The following is a 20,299-nucleotide window of genomic DNA, read 5'->3' as shown; positions in this document are numbered from 1 at the left end:
AGCGTTGCAGGGTGGTAAGGGCATGGAGGAGCTAGCGTTGCAGGGTGGTAGGGGTGTAGAGGAGCTAGCGTTGCAGGGTGGTATTGACGTTGAGGAGCTAGCTTTGCAGGGTGGTAGGGGCGTGAAGGAGCTAGCGTTGCAGGGTGATAGTGGCGTGGAGAAGCTAGCGTTACAGGGTGGTAGTAGCGTGGAGGAGCTAGCGTTGCAGGGTGATAGCGGCGTGGAGGAGCTAGCGTTGCAGGGTGATAGCGGCGTGGAGGAGCTTAAGTTGCAGGGTGGTAGGGGCATGGAGGAGCTTAAGTTGCAGGGTAGTAGGGGCGTGGAGGAGCTAGCGTTGCAGGGTGGTAGGGGCGTGGAGGAGCTAGCGTTGCAGGGGGTAGTGGTGTGAAAGAACTAGCGTTGCAGGGTGGTAGTAGCGTTGAGGAGCTAGCGTTGCAGGGTGGTAGTGTCGTGGAGAAGCTAGCGTTGCAGGGTGATAGCGGCGTGGAGGAGCTAGCGTTGCAGAGTGATAGCGGTGTGGAGGAGATAAGGATGGTAGGGGCATGGAGGAGCTTGTGTTGCAGGGTGGTAAGGGGCGTGGAGGAGCTAGCGTTACAGGGTGGTAGTGACGTGGAGGAGCTAGCGTTACAGGGTGGTAGGGGCGTGGAGGAGCTAGCTTTACAGAGTTGTAGGGGCGTGGAGGAGCTAGCGTTGCAGGGTGGTAGGGGCGTGGAGGAGCTAGCGTTGCAGGGTGTTAGGGGAGTGGAGGAGCTAGCGTTGCCAGGTGATAGCGGCGTGGAGGAGCTAGCATTGCAGGGTGGTAGGGGCGTGGAGGAGCTAGCATTGCAGGGTGGTAGGGGCGTGGAGGAGCTAGCGTTACAGGGTGGTAGCGGTGTGGAGGAGCTATCGTTGCAGGGTGGTAGCGGTGTGGAGGAGATAAGGATGGTAGGGGCGTGGAGGAGCTAGCATTGCGGTGTGGAGCAGCTAGCGGTGTGGAGGAGCTAGCGTTACAGGGTGGTAGCGGTGTGGAGGAGCTAGCATTGCAGGGTGGTAGGGGCGTGGAGCAGCTAGCGTTACAGGGTGGTAGCGGTGTGGAGGAGCTAGCGTTACAGGGTGGTAGCGGTGTGGAGGAGCTAGCGTTACAGGGTGGTAGCGGTGTGGAGGAGCTAGCGTTACAGGGTGGTAGGGGCGTGGAGGAGCTTGCGTTGCAGGGTGGTAGGGGCGTGAAGGAGCTTGCGTTGCAGGGTGGTAGCGGCGTGGAGGAGCTAGCGTTGCAGGGTGGTAGGGACGTGGAGGAGCTAGCGTTACAGGGTGGTAGGGACGTGGAGGAGCTTGCGTTGCAGGGTGGTAGGGGCGTGAAGGAGCTTGCGTTGCAGGATGGTAGCGGCGTGGAGGAGCTAACGTTGCAGGGTGGTAGGGGCGTGGAGGAGTTTGCGTTGCAGGGTGGTAGGGGCGTGAAGGAGCTTGCGTTGCAGGGTTGTAGCGGCGTGGAGGAGCTAGTGTTGCAGGATGGTAGGGGCATGGAGGAGCTTGTGTTGCAGGGTGGTAAGGGGCGTGGAGGAGCTAGCGTTACAGGGTGGTAGTGACGTGGAGGAGCTAGCGTTACAGGGTGGTAGGGGCGTGGAGGAGCTAGCGTTACAGAGTTGTAGGGGCGTGGAGGAGCTAGCGTTGCAGGGTGGTAGGGGCGTGGAGGAGCTAGCGTTGCAGGGTGTTAGGGGAGTGGAGGAGCTAGCGTCGCAGGGTGGTAGGGGTGTGGAGGAGCTAGCGTCGCAGGGTGGTAGGGGTGTGGAGGAGCTAGCGTTGCATGGTGGTTGTGGCGTGGAGGAGCTAGCGTTGCCAGGTGATAGCGGCGTGGAGGAGCTAGCATTGCAGGGTGGTAGGGGCGTGGAGGAGCTAGCGTTACAGGGTGGTAGCGGTGTGAAGGAGCTTGCGTTGCAGGGTGGTAGCGGCGTGGAGGAGCTAACGTTGCAGGGTGGTAGGGGCGTGGAGGAGTTTGCGTTGCAGGGTGGTAGGGGCGTGAAGGAGCTTGCATGGCAGGGTTGTAGCGGCGTGGAGGAGCTAGTGTTGCAGGGTGGTAGGGACGTGGAGGAGCTAGCATTGCAGGGTGGTAGTGGTGTGAAAGAGATAGCGTTGCAGGGTGGTAGTGGTATGGAGGAGCTAGCGTTGCTCCCTGACTCTGACTGTTCTGACTGAATGTTGTGTGGTTTTGGATTAGGGAACTAATTTACTGGGAAACAGATGGAAAAACACCAGTTTTACTTTCATTCTACTGATACATGAAATGACGGTATAGTAAGCATGGAGGCTGGCCCGGATAAACATACAGTAGGTGTCAGGAACCGCTTGGCATACCACACGATTGAAAGGGAAAGGGGGATACCTAGTCAGTTGTGCAACTGAATGTATTCAACTGAGATGTTTCTTCCGCATTTAACCCAACCCCTCTGAATCAGAGAGGTGCGAGGGGCTGCCTTAATCAACATCCACGTCTTCGGCGTCAGGAGAACACTATTTACTGCCTTGCTCAGGGGCAGAACGACAGATTTGAACCTTGTCAGCTCGGGGATTCGATCCAGCCTTCCAGTTACTGGCCCAACGCACTAACCACTAGGCTACCTGCCGCCCCACCTAACAGTGGGAATACATGCACTTTGTTTGGTTATATTTTCAAAACAAAATGTGTAGAATTGATCAGTTCCTGCTGGATGAGTAACAGTTGTGCCGGCACTATTTCAATATAGGTCCTGTACATGGAGAGGCATGTCATTCCCTGAGCAATAGTACTCATAAACAACGCATTAAAGAGGATCATTACGTGTCATACAATGGAACAAGGTAGGCTGAGCTCTATAGTTATAGTTGGCATGCATAGGGAATCATTTCAATAAAATGTAAACAAATGCCAAGCTTAGCCTCTGTTTAGCAGGCAAGTTCCCTGAAAATACTAACATTTATTTACGAACTCTTCTGGGAGCAGTGAGTTTGAGTTATTGTTTGTACCTGGAATGACATTAGAATCCTGTCATTTGGACACAACTGTGCATTTGGATGAATGTATGATCTATGAGCCGTACTCATATAGTGCCAGATGTATAGTGACTAGCTAGGTTGCCAGAGACAGACAGACAGACAGACAGACAGACAGACAGACAGACAGACAGACAGACAGACAGACAGACAGACAGACAGACAGACAGACAGACAGACAGACAGCATGGGGCAGGAGCAGCGTGAGGGGTTGTGAGCTGGTCAGCCCTGGGCTGGACTGAGCCATGGACAGACTGGTTTTAATAGAGAGAAACTTGGTGTTTTGACGACTTGAAAGTACATTTATGAAGTATTGCCTAGCAGCATGGGGAATATATCACTGAGCACCCACAGGAGAAGTTAATTTAGTTGTGGCATCTGTTGCGATAGTCAAGCTCATCAACAGTCAGTCGAAGGAACACCAGTCAAGAATTCCAGTCACGAAAATACTGCCTGTGCAAGTGCACAGAGTCCTTTATACAGGCGGTGGTTCGTTAAACTGAGATCTCACAAATATTTAAAGGCCATTTTCTATCCGTTCACATGGAATTTACAGCAGGAGCAATCCAATTATCCCAGGTATTTTTTTTACTCCGCCAACTGTAATAAATGGAGTGCGCAGACATAGCTTTATTAGTAAGGACAGTGCCTATAAAATAAGAAGATCGTTAGTTGCAGATATGAAGTGGAGTTTAAAGCATCCTGTAGTTGTTGGGATTTGGGAACCATTAGCGTCAGTGCTATGAAGCGCAATCTAGCTCTAACACTGTTGGGACACACTGTTATCCTTCTCCTTATCGCAGCCCTTTGAAGTGCCATGGCTGATAGTCGACAACACTGGTGTCATGTCCAATCAGACACTGAGACCCAAACGGTCTGGGCAGAAGAGGTCTAGCCTTGCCAGCTTCAATTTCCCACAGAGGCCAACATCGAGGTGGGTGGGGACACGACCCTGAGGAACTCTGCCCCTCTCGGGCAATTCGAGACAGCTGCGTGATGGGGAGGAGGAGAGAGAAGACGCCGGTGTCACGACCCCTTGGTGTGGTGTTCAAGCAGATTTCCCTGTCCTCCCTCCCTTCCAGCACATATGTTGAGATGCATCACTCCAACACATCTCTCAGGGCTCTGATAACCTCCAGCAGTTCAGCAATAAAAAGTTGGCATGGCCCACAACTGTACACATGCATCTTTCTCTTTAAATTTGTTTACCTTTATTTAACTAGGCAAGTCAGTTAAGAACAAATTCTTATTTACAATGACGGCCTAGGAACAGTGGGTTAACTGCCATGTTCAGGGGCAGAATGACAGATTTTTACCTTGTCAGCTCGGGGATTCGATCAAGCAACCTTTTGGTTACTGGGCCAAGACGCTAACCACTAGGCTACCTGCAACCCCAAATCATGTTGCAAAACTCATGAAAAGATAACATTGATTTTGTCTGATACTAAAGTTCATTTATTTTCTCTCCATTTTCCTTACAGATCAGCATATTGGAACGACAAATATTTGACTTCCTTGGGTACCAGTGGGCTCCCATCCTCACAAACTTTGTGCACATCATCACAGTCATCTTGGGCCTCTTTGGGACTGTACAGTTCAGACCAAGATACGTGACCGGGGTGAGTTATATCTTCCTTGATTTCCTATGGAGTCATATATTAATATCTTGGGATATTAATCTTGGGATAAGTGGTTTTATGGAAAGTGGTGTTATGAAGCAATTAATATATCTTACATGTTTGATTGACAAGGTAATATAAGGTAATATTACATGTTCATATTTATTGATTGCATTTATATTTATAGTGTCTATACTGAACAATAATACTGTATATAGTCTTATAACTGATATGATGTCAAGGCCTATGACCTTTGACCTACACAGTATAAAAATAAAGAGAGCAGGAATAAATATTAATTCAAGACTCTCCTACCTGAAATAAGTCTCTCATCTTGACAACCTTTCAATCAAACCATACATGTAAACTCAGCAAAAAAAGAAACGTCCTCTCACTGTCAACTGCGTTTATTTTCAGCAAACTTACCATGTGTAAATATTTGTATGAACATAACAAGATTCAACAACTGAGACATAATCTGAACAAGTTCCACAGACATGTGTCTAACAGAAATGGAATAATGTGTCCCTGAACAAAGTGGGGGTCAAATTTAAAAGTAACAGTCAGTATCTGGTGTGACCACCAGCTGCATTAAGTACTGCAGTGCATCTCCTCCTCATGGACTGCACCAGATTTGCCAGTTCTTGCTGTGAGTTGTTACCCAACTCTTCCAATGGGATTGAGATCCGGGCTCTTTGCTGGCCATGGCAGAACACTGACATTCCTGTCTTGCAGGAAATCACACACAGAACGAGCAGTATGTCTGGTGGCATTGTCATGCTGGAGGGTCATGTCAGGATGATCCCGCAGGAAGGGTACCACATGAGGGAGGAGGATGTCTTCCCTGTAATGCACAGCGTTGAGATTGCCTGCAATGACAACAAGCTCAGTCCGATGATGCTTTGACACACCACCCCAGACCATGACGGACTCTCCCCATCCAAATCAATCCCGCTCCAGAGTACAGGCCTTGGTGTAATGCTCATTCCTTCGACAATAAACGCGAATCCGACCATCACCCCTGGTGAGACAAAACTGCGACTCGTCAGTGAAGAGTCCTTTTTGCCAGTCCTGTCTGGTCCAGCGACGGTGGGATTGTGCCCATAGGCGACGCTGTTGCTGGTGATGTCTGGTGAGGACCTGCCTTACAACAGGCCTACAAGCCCTCAGTCCAGCCTCTCTCAGTCTGAGCCCTGAAGGAAGGATTGTGCGTTCCTGGTGTAACTCGGGCAGTTGTTATTGCCATCCTGTACCTGTCCCGCAGGTGTGATTTTCGGATGTACCAATCCTGTGCCGGTGTTATACGTGGTCTGGCACTGCGAGGACGATCAGATGTCCGTCCTGTCTCCCTGTAGTGCCGTCTTAGGCGTCTCACGGTATGGACATTGCAATTTTTTGCCCTTGCCACATCTGCAGTCCTCATGCCTCCTTGCAGAATGCCTAAGGCATGTTCACGCAGATGAGCAGGGACCCTGGGCATCTTTCTTTTGGTGTTTTTCAGAGTCAGTAGAAAGGCCTCTTTAGTGTCCTAGGTTTTCATAACTGTGACCTTAATTGCCTACCGTCTGTAAGCTGTTAGTGTCTTAACAACCGTTCCACAGGTGCATGTTCATTTATTGTTCATGGTTCATTGAACAAGCATGGGAATGGGAAACAGTGTTTAAACACTTTACAATAAAGATCTATGAAGTTATTTGGATTTTTACGAATTATCTTTGAAAGACAGGGTCCTGAAAAAGGAATGTTTCTTTTTTTGCTGAGTTTATATTATGGAGACTTAAAACCCAGGCATTTTGACTCAGCCGTCAGAGAGAGCCGCTGTCATACAGCAGAGAGTTTACCTTGACAGCCCCTCCTCCTCACCCCTCCTCACCCCCTCCTCCCCTGTAGAAATGGAGCCTCAACCCACTATCAGCCTCAGCTATCAAAGTCTATGCCTGTAAAGATAAATGGTTTACTGTCCAATATTACTCTTGCTTATATCCGTTTTGGTAATGCTGTCAGAGCAGATGAATTTTTATTCTAATTTAACATGGCTCTTGCCAGTAGCTGGAGAAAGGCCAAATTAGGTTCCACTACACGCACCCATCTTCTGGATCTAATGTCTTGACAACATGTCAGATTATAGAGGCGGTAAAACCTTCCTCCGTGGCGGCTCTGCCCCTCTGTCAATGGTCTGGTGAATTAGGCCTGGAAACATATACACTTGTGCCCTAACACATTCATGGATTGCCCCCTACTGCTCCCTCCAACCTCCACCCCCTGGGTTTAGAGACCATCACCAGCTCATGTACCAGTTTGGATTATGGCCCTAATTGAAGTCAATGGCTTGGCCTAGCCCTGCTCCACCTCACAGACGTGGGAGAATCATTATGCCGCCACACGTCTACTTCGAGAGACGTGTCAGCCAGACAGCCGCACTCCAGTTGGGAGGAAGGCATGTAGTATTGACCTTCAACCCTCCCCTCGGGCGTTTCAGCTGATTCGCTGTATAAATTGTACGTACAGCATGTGCCTGCCGACATTATCTGCTTCTAAAAGGGATTTTTAAGTAAAGGGAAAGGTTTTCTGCACCTGTGACAGCTTGCAGTGGTCTCTCCCCCTCTCTCACCCTCTCCCCCTCTGAGGCCATCTGGGGTGAGAGTCAGTCATTCCCAACACATTACCAAGGAGTCCCCATGACTACGGGAGAGGATAGACCCACCCCGCCCACCTACTGAGGCCCGGTCCAATGTTGGGACAGTCCACATACTACAGGGGTTCCCAAACCTTTCTGGGCCCCACAACCCCATTTTGATATCAAAGAATGTTTGTGGCCCCACCATGTAAAAAAAGTGATCAATGTAAAAAAATAATAATAATAATCATCACCGGCCAGTGTTAACTTTTTATAATGGGTCTATTACAGTCTATTACAAATCAGTCTGACAGTACTTTGACAGTATTTCAATCTGAAGGAAGTATGGTTTGAAGTGACTGAAATGCATCAGAAAATATATTGTTCAGAAGATCATCCGACAATAATTTTGTATAATTTTCTGTGTAGAAAAGATCATCATTGATTATGTTATTTCCCCCCAGTCTGATTTAGTGCCTGGTCTTGTCCACTCTGTTCTAATGAGTCCTGCATGGCTTGTGGGAAACAGTCTTGTCTTTTCAGTGATGGGGTCATAATATTTTGTAGCTTAAACCATTCAAAAGATAGTGCCACGTTTGTAGGAAGAAACCGCATCTAGCAGCTACCTGAGGTTAATGACTTAACCCCGGTTCTATGAAGCGGAAATTTTATCTTGCGACCCCATTTTCAAATCAGGTGACCCCATATGGGGTCACGACCCCTAGTTTGGGAAACACTGCCATACTGTATCCCTTTCTGTAAATGTTCCTCTTTAGCTACAGTGCTCTATCCATAATATTGCTCCATCTCCATGATCCATCAGGTTATACATTCATGATTAATATCACTGTATCCTGCAAAGATATTTGATCAGATCTTTCTTACTGTCATAAAGTACACATTTTCTTAACTAGGCAAGACAGTTCAGAACAAATTCTTATTTACAATGACAGCCTAGGAACAGTGGGTTAACTGCCTTGTTCAGTGGCAGAACAACAGATTTTTACCTTGTCAGCTCGGGGATTCGATCTAGCAACCTTTCGGTTACTAGTCCAACACTCTAACCACTAGGCTACCTGCCGCCCCACTAGTGTCAGCTATGGCTCCTGTAGTGATATTTGTCCTCGATCATGTGCATTTAACAGATAAGTGGATACATATATTTGCGGTGGCGTAAAGTGCTTAATTATTAATACTTTAAACTACTACTTAAGTCGTTTTTGGGGGTTTAAATTATACTATTTATATTTTGACAACTTTTACTTCACTACATTTCTAAAGAAAATAATGTACTTTTTACACTGTACATTTTCCTTGACACCCAAAAGAACTCGTTAAATTTTGAATGCATAACAGGACAGGAAAATCATCCAATTCACGCACCTCTGATCTGGCGGACTCACCAAACACAAATGCATCATTTGTAAATTATGTCTGAGTGTTGGAGTGTGCCACAGGCTATCCACACGTTTTAAAAACATGAAATGGTGTCATCTGCTTTTCTTAATATAAGGAATTTGAAATGATTTATACTTCAGTATATTTGATCAATTACATTTACTTTTGATACTTAAGTATATTTAGATCCAAATACTTTTAGACTTTTACTCAAGTTGTGTTTTACTGGGTAACTTTTACTTTTACTTGAGTAACTTTCTACTAAGGTATCTATACTTTTACTCAAGTATGACAATCGGGTACTTTTTCCACCACTGTATATTTGGATGAGCTTCCTACATGTAATGCAATTGAGTTCCCATTTCCAGTGGCCCAGTATTTTATTCTGGATCACCTGTCTGCTTTAAAATAGGATCAGATAAGCATCCTTTTATCTGAAGATCTCTCCTCTGCTCTGCTTATCAGACTTCACAGTTCTTCTTCTCCCAGAAAGTCGCTTCTCACATTTTAATCGGGGGGAAAAAAACACGTGTTGTGATAATGATTTCCCATGCTTAGGGAAAAAAGTACATGATATGTCGATAGATGCGCCATGTCTTAGATCAGGGGTGTCAAACTCATTTTGCCCTCAACTTTCTTGTGAGTGTCCTTTCAGACATTTGGACAGTACAGTACCTAAATGAGGACATACTGAACAGTAACATCATGTTTTGTGTTCTTCAGTGCCAATTGGACATTGAGTTGTTTCATTTTGACACATTTCAAAACGCTTTGATAAGCCTCCATCCCTATCTCTAAGGAGCCTCTAAGCCTCAGCCCTCCCACACACAACACACAACACACAACACACACACACACCTTCAATACCAAGAAGAGGTACTAAATGTTTGGCTCTGGCATGATTCAGATGTGTGGAGGCAGATTCTGTGTGAAGACATACCCAGCAGATAATTAATTACAAAGAAACACTATGATCCTGGCTGTGGAAACCCAGATACTAAGGAGAATCAAAATATGCATTTGTTTTTGGCGTGTTATTCTGAGCTTGACATTGCTTGTGGTGTTCTACTACTGTGATACTGTTTGTTCAGTGGTGTGTGCTTCTTCTCTCCCCCTCCTCTCTCTCTCGCGCACTCTCCTCTCCCATAGTATGCAGTGTGGCTGGTTCTCTGGGTGACCTGGAACATCTTCATAATCTGTTTCTACCTGGAAGTGGGGGACCTCTCCAAGGTAATGTAACCTGCTGAGAGCTCTACAGAGCTGGAGAGCCTTTTATTATTACCTGCCAGAGAACAGAGGCCATGGATAATATGTCTTTAATGGTATTTTTCGCATGCCATTTAATCACGGGTTACACATTACTTCGCTGTTTCTGAAGGAGATAGTTGTGAGTCTTTCTGGGTAAGTCTCTTAAGAGCTTTCCACACCTGGATTGTGCAACATTTGCCCAATATTATTTTCAAAATTCTTCAAGGTCTAGGATTTTGCCTGTGCTTAGCCCCATTGCGCAATTTTTTCCCCTGAAAAACTCCCCAGTCCTTAACTGCAACAAGCATACCCATAACATGATGAAGCCACCACCATGCTTGAAAATATGGAGAGTGGTACTTAGTGAGTTGTATTGGATTTGCCCCAAACATAACACTTTGTATTCAGTACAAAAAGTTAATTACTTTGCCACAGTATTACTTTAGTGCCGTGTTGCAAACAGAATATATGTTTTGGAATATTTGTATTATGTACTGGCTTCCTTCTTTTCACTCTGTCATTTAGGTTAGTATTGTGGAGTAACTACAATGTTGTTGATCTATCCTCAGTTTTCACAGCCATTAAACTGTTTTAAAGTCACCATTGGCCTCAATGGTGAAATCCCTGAGAGATTTCCTTCCTCTCCGTCAACTGAGTTAGGAAGGACTATATGTAATTTAATCAAAACAAAATTTGGGCTGTAACACAATCAAATGTGGAAAAAGTCAAGAGGTGTGAATACTTTCTGAAGGCCTTGAAAATACGGTGTGGTTTGACGAGAACGCTGACATTTTTCCAAGGCAGAGATAACAGGCCGAGACTGACAGCTGTAGATACATCCATTCATGCATAATGTGTACAAGTGTAGGCATAATGACAATAGCCAAATGTCCTTACACTTTTTGGTTCTTCAACAGATGTTTATTTTTATTAATCAAATGGCGGGTGCATAGAACACTGTTTGGCTGCTGGAATTCATTTGTGAGTAGACAAACGGAGGTACCCTACTGTACATGAGCCTTTTGATTGTTTGACAATCAGATGAAAGATCATGACTGGTTGTGTTTATTCCACAGTAAAAGGTAATACATTTGAGTTAAGTTAAGATACATCTTTACTACTAGGCCCACAAGAGATCCTATTAAATTAATAGCGATTCTATATGTAATTCTATGATTAGGCCCATACAAAAAGTTCATACACGAGGTCCCGTACAGGGAAAACAAATACATCTACTTTCACCCCTGGTTCAAAGAAATACAGTAATACCGCAATATAGATGCAAATGTGTCTTCTCTCTCTCCTTCCACCTCTCAGTCCCTCTATCTCTCCCTCCACCTCTCGGTCCCGCTCTCTCTCCCTCCACCTCTCGGTCCTTCTCTCTCTCCCTCCACCTCTCGGTCCTTCTCTCTCTCCCTCTCAATCTCTTTGGTCCCCCATGCTCAAACTTTCTAATTTCAACTGGGAATTTATTCCATAATCTGTCATCTGTTCATGTATGTATGAGAACATTTGAGAAGATGTAATAAAAATGTCAAAATGTTTAATATTGTACCCAATTAAAAGGCAAACCAGCCGTGTAACTTGATCATGACATTTCATCAAGTGCTTTTATCTGTTATGTTTTCATTTGGAAAATGACACTGAAACTACTCATCCCTTAATGTTGACCACTGACTCTGAGCGCTTCTCATGACCAGATATTATCAGAGCTGTGGACATGAGTCAAGTAGAGACGTGAAGATTATATTGCTGTAGCTTTTGGTCACAAATGTGGCCACATTACATGCCATTGTTGTATCACCAATGATAAGGATTATTATAGTGTTATTGGTCAAGCTAATTTGCCAGTAAGGTAGTTGTAGTTCAGTATATATCCACATAGAGAGGAAAGAGAACATGTGTGGGTATTTTGTCACACCATTTGGATTGTGTTTATCTGTGAGGAAGTCTCTTTGAAATGTCTGTACATTTCTTAGTCGATCGTGCTTCCTTGTTGCGCTGTCGCTACTGTTTAATCTTATCTGGGATCTATGGCAACAGATGGAGCTCTCACTTAGTCTCACAGTCTTCACTCTCCTATAGCCTGGCTTCCTTCCTCCTCAATTGCCTTTGGAGGATTTGACAGTTTCACCTCAGAGATATCTTAGCACGTTTGAAAAGCATCAGGGAATGGCATCTGTTGCATTATAGTTTTATTAACAGTCAATGTCATTAACAGCTGGAAAATGACATGGGTTTGGGGCTATATACACTTTGAAAAACTCAGTCCCGGGAAATATCTGCATAGTACATTGCCTTTCTCTCAGTGAGTTCTCCCTGCTGCATTTCAGCACTGCTTTTTTTATGTCTTCTAACTTGCCTGAAATAAATCTCTTAAAGAGCGAATGTTCATTGGCTTCCTTCACAATTCACCAGCGTCAGTTCCCACGAGTGGCCTTGTCACTTTTTTATCCTAGGGAGAAGAGGCACTGAGGCATCAACTCATCGCTCCTCATCGTTTTGCCTGACTGACGAAAAGGGCATCTGTGGCTTTGTAGTTCTGAGTGTGATTCCACTGCATGTTCTACATGGTGGTTCTTTTCAGGTACTTTAATTAGTAACAGTAAAGTGAAAGTGTGTTAGTTAGTGTGATTTATTTGGCTCACGTTGGGGCGCCTCATGATTTATTAATGTAGGTGTAATGTGTTTAACCAGGAGAGAATCCATTGAGAGCCGCCAAGGCAGGAAGATCACACACAGAAACAAATTAAGATAAATAAATGGGACGAATCCCTGCGTATTCTTTTCATTACGTGGCGTAATCCTCCTTACAGGTCTCAACTCGCTCAATCACTCCGCTAAGGGGGACTTGTCTAGGAGAAAGCCAATAGTCTATCAGGAGAGTGATTGACATTGAAATAGTACGTGACTTGAGAGAGAATAAACAACAACAGTATTCTTTGTGGATCGGGTTTGGGCCTGTAGAGAGAAAGTGTCACCATGTTTCTTTTACATTCATGTCGAATGTCTCAAACTGCTAACTGGGCACTCTTAAGAGAGCTCCCTTCTGGATTGTGTTTGTGCTTTAATATGTGAATGGGTTAAAAGCGGCAAACTCTTTGGCCTGTTCACCAATTCCATTGGCATGCCCAGAGATATTCTGGGAATTGAATGTGGAGGCCATTGGCAGAGGACTGTTGGCACTGACAAGAAGTGACAGGGTAGAGCATAGGAGAGTGGGTAGAGTGGGCGTAGAGAGCCATGGAGCTCCAGTCTAGGCTTCAACCTGAGCCCAGGCACAGTAAATAAAACTGTGTCCCAGCCATGGCAGCAGACAGCCTTCTAGCTTCTAGGCAAATAGTCACAGTCTGGCAGAGAGGAGGATGAGAGCTGATGCAATAAGAGCTGCTCACAAACGTCCCTCCCAATCTGGGACAGACAGATACACCTGGCCCAAAATCGGATAACGTCCCCTGTCAGCCAGGAATCTAATCCAGGCTGGAACAACCTGACATTTGCATAAACAAATAACTCCATTAAAATGGAGCTTTCTGACATCTTAGTATGGGATTCATGCCAAATATTGTGTGCCAACGTTCTCCATATCAACACTGATCATGACCTCTGTATTTTAGCCTTAATTAGGGCCTGAACAATATTGCTGGCTACATTATGCACAGTACTAAGCAATGGTTCAAGGTTAAAATCAAAGCAAAGGTTAAATGGAGAATGTATGATAGATTTGGCACCGATGTCTTCCCAGTTCAGTTGAATTAATGATACCTTTTTACTGTTTGTAAGAAGTTCCTATTGTGCTATGTCATGATGTTGATATATCTGCAGCCCTATGAAATATTGCTATGGTTGTAAGTGGCATGGCAGAGCCTCAGTAAATCCTTACATTGGCAGGTTATCTGTGTCTTTTTCCTTGGAGCAACTTTAAAAGCATGCAACTGGCCTACTTCCTGTCTGCACACTCTTCATAGTCTTCATATACAGGAAAAATGCTGGTATTCTGATAAAGTGTCAGGTCTGGGAGGAATAGTGATTTATAGTCAATTTCACTGGAGAGGAGGGACAAGGCTGGCCTGTCAGCACCAGGCCCTCAGAACAAATGAGTTACAGTGCTTGTGCTAGCTCAATAAGGCTATTATTTCCCATCACCACCTATCACAGACTCTGAGAGCCGTCTAGTTTAGGAATAGGCTGGCCGGAGGAGCTTGACAGGGGAGCCGGACACTAGAACTCCAGACGCTACATGAATCACGGACACTCCCATAGAGTAGCCTACATCCCTTACTAACTTTGAACCTCTCACAAAACATAAGGGAACTATGTTGTTATAAAATAAAGTGAATTTAGAAAATGGTGTTAATAGTTACAGGTGACGTAATGCAGGCCTGTCACCAGAACTGTTTGCTTTAGTCCTAGATAGGTAATTACTCATGTTATACCCTTTGGCAGTGCACTGACCCTGAATCACCCAACTTAAAATATCCAGTTGTTTAACTGAACCCGCTGGAGCAGTCCGAGCACTCCAATTTCCAGCACCCCTACCAGTGGTTACTATGTATTAGGTTTTTATGAGCCATGTTTCTGTCTCATAGACCCTTGATAGAACCCGAGTCTATTTCAAGAGGCTAACAGTGAAATGCTTACTTGCGGGCCCTTCCCAACAATGCAGAGAGAGAGAGAGAAAGAGAGAAAATAGAGAAATAATAGAAAAGTAATAATCTTTTAATAATAAAAGTCATAATAAATACACAAGGAGTAATGATAACCTGTATACACAGGGTTTTATAGTCTTTTAAGGGTTTTATCTATATATTGGCTTTCCTATTATTTGAATCGATCTGGCCTGGGCTGAATAAGTTATTAAAAGTACCCGAAGCCTGTCTCTTATTGAACTGTTTATAGTTGGGGTGCCGTCGTGGCCCTGTCAGGGTTTAATGTGTTGCTGTTAAGAGTTCACAACTCAGTGTCGGAGTCATTTAACAAACCACAAACCATTTAACAAACGTGTCTTCTCCTGGGTGATTAAAGGCCAAACCAACGACATGGACGTCACCTGATTGAGCTCAAATGAACTTGATCCACTCCTTGATTTCACTGAGACTCATTGATTAAATTTGGTGAAACATTGGGAAATATATTTGGACCAATCTAGCATGTACGTACACAAAGGCATAGCAGACGTGAAGATGTCAGAATGTGTTGATTGTATTGACCATTACCAGATCAATGCGTTAGAAGACAGACTGGGAACTAGCCACAAAGTTAATAACCAGACTAAATGCAGAGTAAGAGGCAAGGCATGCTCCAGATGCCTCCCTGATGAATGCTGAAGTCTGCAGAGTGCTCTGTGTCATTAAAGATGACAATAAAAGTCCCCCCCCCCCCCCCCCCAGTGTGCTATTCAGATTAGAATGACACTAATGCAGTGCTCCGACCATGAGGGTGCTTGGAGATGCTTGTAGATGCTTTGCCACTGACTTGGCTGTATGTAAATGCTTCATTCTCCACCCCGCCTCTGTCACTAGCCAATATGCCATAGTATACAGTGGCTTGTGAAAGTATACCCCGCTAGGCATTTTTCCTATTTTGTTGCCTTACAACCTGGAATTAAAATGGATTTGTTAGGGGTTTGTATTATTTGATTTACACAACAACATGCCTACCACTTTGAAGATACAAAATAGTTTTTTTATTGTGAAACAAACAAGAAATAAGACAAAAAACTGAACTTGAGTGTGGATAACTATTCACCCCCCAAAGTCAATACTTTGTAGAGCCACCTTTTGCAGAAATTACAGCTGCAAGTCTCTTGGGGTATGTCTCTATAAGCTTGACACATCTAGCCACTGGGATTTTTGCCCATTCCTCAAGACAAAACTGCTCCAGCTCCTTCAATTTGGATGGGTTCTGCTGGTGTACAGCAATCTTTAAGTCATACCACAGATTCTCAATTGGATTGAGGTCTGGGCTTTGACTAGGCCATTCCAAGACATTTAAATGTTTCCTCTTAAACCACTCGAGTGTTGCTTTAGCAGTATGCTTAGGGTCATTGTCCTGCTGGAAGGTGAACCTCCGTCCCAGTCTCAAATATCTTGAAGACTGAAACAGGTTTCCCTCAAGAATTTCCCTGTATTTAGCGCCATCCATCATCTCTTCAATTCTGACCAGTTTCCCAGTCCCTGCCGTTGAAAAACATCCTCACAGCATGATGCTGCCACCACCATGTTTCACTGTGGGGATGGTGTTCTCGGGGTGATGAAAGGTTTTCGGTTTGCGTCAGACATAGCGTTTTCCTTAATGGCCAAAAAGCTCAATTTTAGTCTCATCTAACCAGAGTATCTTCTTCCATATGCTTGGCGACTCTCCCACATGCCTTTTGGCGAACACCAAACATGTTTGCTTATTTTTTTCTTTAAGCAATGGCATTTTTTTCTGGCCACTCTTCTGTAACGCCTAGCTCTGTGGAGTGTACGGCTTAAAGTGGTCCTATGGACAGATACTCCAATCTCTGCTTTGGAGCTTTGCTGCTCCTTCAGGGTTATCTTTTATCTCTTTGTTGCCTCTCTAATTAATGCCCTTCTTGCCTAGTCCGTGAATTTTAGTGGGCGGCCCTCTCTTGGCAGGTTTGTTGTGGTGCCATATTCTTTCAATTTTTTAATAATGGATTTAATGGTGCTCCGTGGGATGTTCAAAGTTTCTGATATTTTTTTATAACTCAACCCTGATCTGTACTTCACAACGTTGTCCCTGACCTGTTTGGAGAGCTCCTTGGACTTCATGGTGCCGCTTGCTTGGTGGTGCCCCGTGCTTAGTGGTGTTACAGACTCTGTGGCCTTTCAGAACAGGTGTATATATACTGAGATCATGTGACACTTAGATTGCACACAGGTGGACTTAATTATGGACTTAATTAATTGTGGACTTAATTATGTGACTTCCGAAGGTAATTGGTGGCACCAGATCTTATTTAGGGGCTTCATAGCAAAGGGGGTGAATACATATGCACGCATCACTTTTCAGTTTTTATTTTTATTTTTTAAACAAGTTATTTCTTTCATTTTACTTCACCAATTTGGACTATTTTGTGTATGTCCATTACATGAAATCCAAATAAAAATCCATTTAAATTACAGGTTGTAATGCAACAAAATAGGAAAAACACCAAGGGGGATGAATACTTTTACAATGCACTGTACATGAATTAGTATTAAGAAATAAACTGCACAAACTTCCCTTAAATCAATGTTCACATTTCAGTCATGCGACAAAAGTGAATACTTGAGCTTGTGTGTCCAAAAAAATGACATTAAACTGTAAATTTGCCAGTACATTGTTTTGCTATAATCCAGGGGATTTACTTGAGTTAAAATATCCCTTTCAACAAGCAAGAAGTTTCTCCCATCAATCATTTCTCGGCAGGAGGCCAGTATGTTTGTCCCACTGCTCCATCTGTGAGGGAATGTGTCATCAGCAATGTCAGTCAGTGGAAACAAACAAACAGACAGACAGACTCAAAATGCCACACTCTCTCTCTTAATGCCTATGGTTGTACAGTCAATTCATATTGTTCCCCGTCTGTGACGCACTCACATGGATTCATATGACTGTAGAAAAGACATAGATAGAACTGTAGATATGACACATATGATACAGATCCCTGCATGGAATAGAAATAGACTGTTGTCAGCTGTCTGCAAGTGGTCACCCTAATGAAAAATGATGTGCCAGTGTGTAATGGATGCAGGGACAATCAGAAACATAATACTTTTCCCATTCACCTGAGAGAAGAAGCCATCATCTGGGTGAGAGAGGGTAGAGAGATAAATGTGCTGATCAGCCTGGTGTGGTGCCGGCAGGGAAAGGGGTGATTTGTCCAAAGTGCCGTGATTGGCAGGGCTTGACCAGCAGGTCAGGTGGGAAGAAACTAGTCATATCCAACGGCATTGCAGCACAGGCAGGGACCAGGAGATTGCCGTCTCGGTAGAGATAATGCAGAGCAGGAACAGGCCTACAGGCTTCACTCAAAGCCAAGATGGGGCGAATAGCGTTGCAGCATCCCACAATACATCACTCCACTTACGGGTCTGGGACCTTCGTGGATGGTGGGGGAGCATTTAAAGTAGGGTGCTTCTGTTTGGGAGAATACATAGCCTATATGGTTATCGTTGTTGATATGTTTGCAATGTTCAAGTCTGATGTCTGACGCGTTAAAGAGGCTGTTTTAGGCTGGGTAGATATTTATCTTCAACCAGTCATTGAGTGACTGGGTCGAGTATCCAGCATCAAGGCCAATGACTTGCTAAAAGCAGTGATAGGGCTCTTAGGTAATAGTGCTCTTAAATGTTGTATGCTGGGAGAAAAACAGGTTTCATCCCTCAACCGTCTTTTTAATCTCCGGAAGAAAACGACAAAAAGCATACGCAGTAACCTGTCCAATAGTGCCATGAGGATCAAAAAACGATTTGGAATTTGACATGGTGATATGAGATCAGTACTGCCTAAAGCTATATGAAGTGTCAACAGGCTTTTTCAGTCCCTTGGTACCATAGCAGCCTTCAATACTTTGCTTCGAAAATGTGTTCTTATGATATCTTATGGACTAAATAAACATGACGGCAACCCAGAGACACCCAGCGCAGCCATCTTTAATTCCTTTGTATTGATATCTGTCTGATAGCGGTGACCTGAACACTGAAGGGACATATCAAATATTCAAATCTAATTAAAAGCACCTGACCTTTTAAGCTCACCGAGAGGTTGAAAATCATAAGCCGTTCCGATGCCGTGTAGTACAAACATAATTAAACACAAGCTTTTAGAATTTACAATCAGAGCTCTTGAATTATGATGACCCTTCCATTTGAAGGTCAACAAGTAGAGGAGTAACAGACGAACCAAGGGGGATAATTCAGACATAATGAGCGAGAGTTCTGTAGTTAGATGACAGAGTCAGGCACACAGGTAACCTGCAAGCTCAGACATGATTTAGAACAGACTGTTCCTTCGTACTGAATGTCCACACTCTCTCCGTCACAGATGAGCAAAGACGGCCACTAGTAGGAACACTTACACAAGGTTCACTACAACAGTCAACCTCATCAAACACTGTGAAGCCGATAGTTTGTCACACCTCATTGGTACCTTATGTTGGTCATTATCGCCAAACTGTGCTGGAGGTAATAGTGAAAGAGTATCTGTATTATCCATGCTACTGTAGCTTGATGACTTGATGTATCAAGCAGTATGTGGATCCGAGTAACGGTGTGTCAGGAAAAGAGAGATAGACGACTGTGTTGCTGTTGATCAGAAGATAACAATGACTTCATTTTTACTCCGTCATATCTTTCTCTCGCTCTCTCTCTCTCGCTCTAGCTCTCTCTCTCTCTCTCTCGTTCTCTCTCTCTCTTTCTCCCTCTCTCTTTTTCTTTCTTTCTTTCTTTCTCTCTCAATTCAATTTCAATTTAAGGGGCTTTATTGGCATGGCAAACATATGTTTACATGTCACATTATGTCTATATACAGTGTTGTAGTGATGTGCAAATAGTTAAAGTACAAAAGGGAAAATAAATCAACATATATATAGGTTGTATTTGTTCTTCACTGGTTGCCCTTTTCTTGTGGCAACAAGTCACAAATCTTTCTGCTGTGATGGCATGCTGGTATTTCACCCAATATGTATGGGAGTTTATCAAAATTGGATATGTTTTCAAGTTCTTTGTGGGTCTGTATAATCTGAGGGAAATATGTGGCTCTAATATGGTCATACATTTGGCAGGAAGTGCCAAATTTATGAGGAAGTGCAGCTCAGTTTTTACCTCATTTTGTGGGCTGTGTGCACATAGCTCTATTGAGAGCCAGGTCTGCCTTTGGCGGCCTTTCTCAATAGCAAGGCTACATATGCTCACTGAGTCTGTACATAGTCAATAGCATTCTAGTTAGCTCTATTTTTTTGTAAATTCTTTCCAATGTATCAAGTAATTATCCTTCTGTTTTCTCATGATTTGGTTGGGTCTAATTGTGGCGGTCTGTTTGTGTTTGAACAGAGCCCCAGGACCAGCTTGCTTAGGGGGCTCTTCTCCAGGTTAATTTCTCTGTAGGTAATGGCTTTGTTATGGAAGGTTTGGGAATCGCTTCCTTTAAGGTGGTTGTAGAATTTAACGGCTCTTATCTGGATTTTGATAATTAGCTGGTATCGGCCTAATTCTGCGCTCTCTCTCTCTCTGTCTCTCTCTCTTTCTATCTCTCTCAGTCTCTCTCTCTCTCTTTCTCTCTCTCTCTCTCTCTCTCGCTCTCTCTCTCTCGCTCTCTCTCTCTCTCAGCACCATTACACAAATAGCAATTAGTTCACTGTCTGTTCTGTTGTAACATCAGGGCTTATTCCAAAGGTCAATCTTTATTGCTAATTGCTCTGAAG

At 44.3% G+C, this 20,299-nt stretch overlaps 1 protein-coding gene across 3 annotated transcripts in view; it reads left to right on the top strand.

Moving 5' to 3' along the window:
* LOC129825058 (sodium/potassium-transporting ATPase subunit beta-1-interacting protein 2-like) overlaps positions 1-20,299 on the top strand; it is a 179,607-nt gene that overhangs the window by 76,401 nt on the left and 82,907 nt on the right. For all 3 annotated transcript variants that reach the window (XM_055884795.1, XM_055884796.1, XM_055884797.1), the window contains exons 2-3: positions 4,488-4,625; positions 9,790-9,870. In XM_055884795.1, the coding sequence (XP_055740770.1) occupies positions 4,488-4,625; positions 9,790-9,870 (219 nt within the window). The remainder of the gene's footprint in view (positions 1-4,487; positions 4,626-9,789; positions 9,871-20,299) is intronic.

The sequence above is a fragment of the Salvelinus fontinalis genome, chromosome 27 (assembly GCF_029448725.1).
Source record: "Salvelinus fontinalis isolate EN_2023a chromosome 27, ASM2944872v1, whole genome shotgun sequence".
Lineage (NCBI taxonomy): Eukaryota > Metazoa > Chordata > Actinopteri > Salmoniformes > Salmonidae > Salvelinus > Salvelinus fontinalis.
This window is presented reverse-complemented; position numbering and strand designations above follow the sequence as displayed.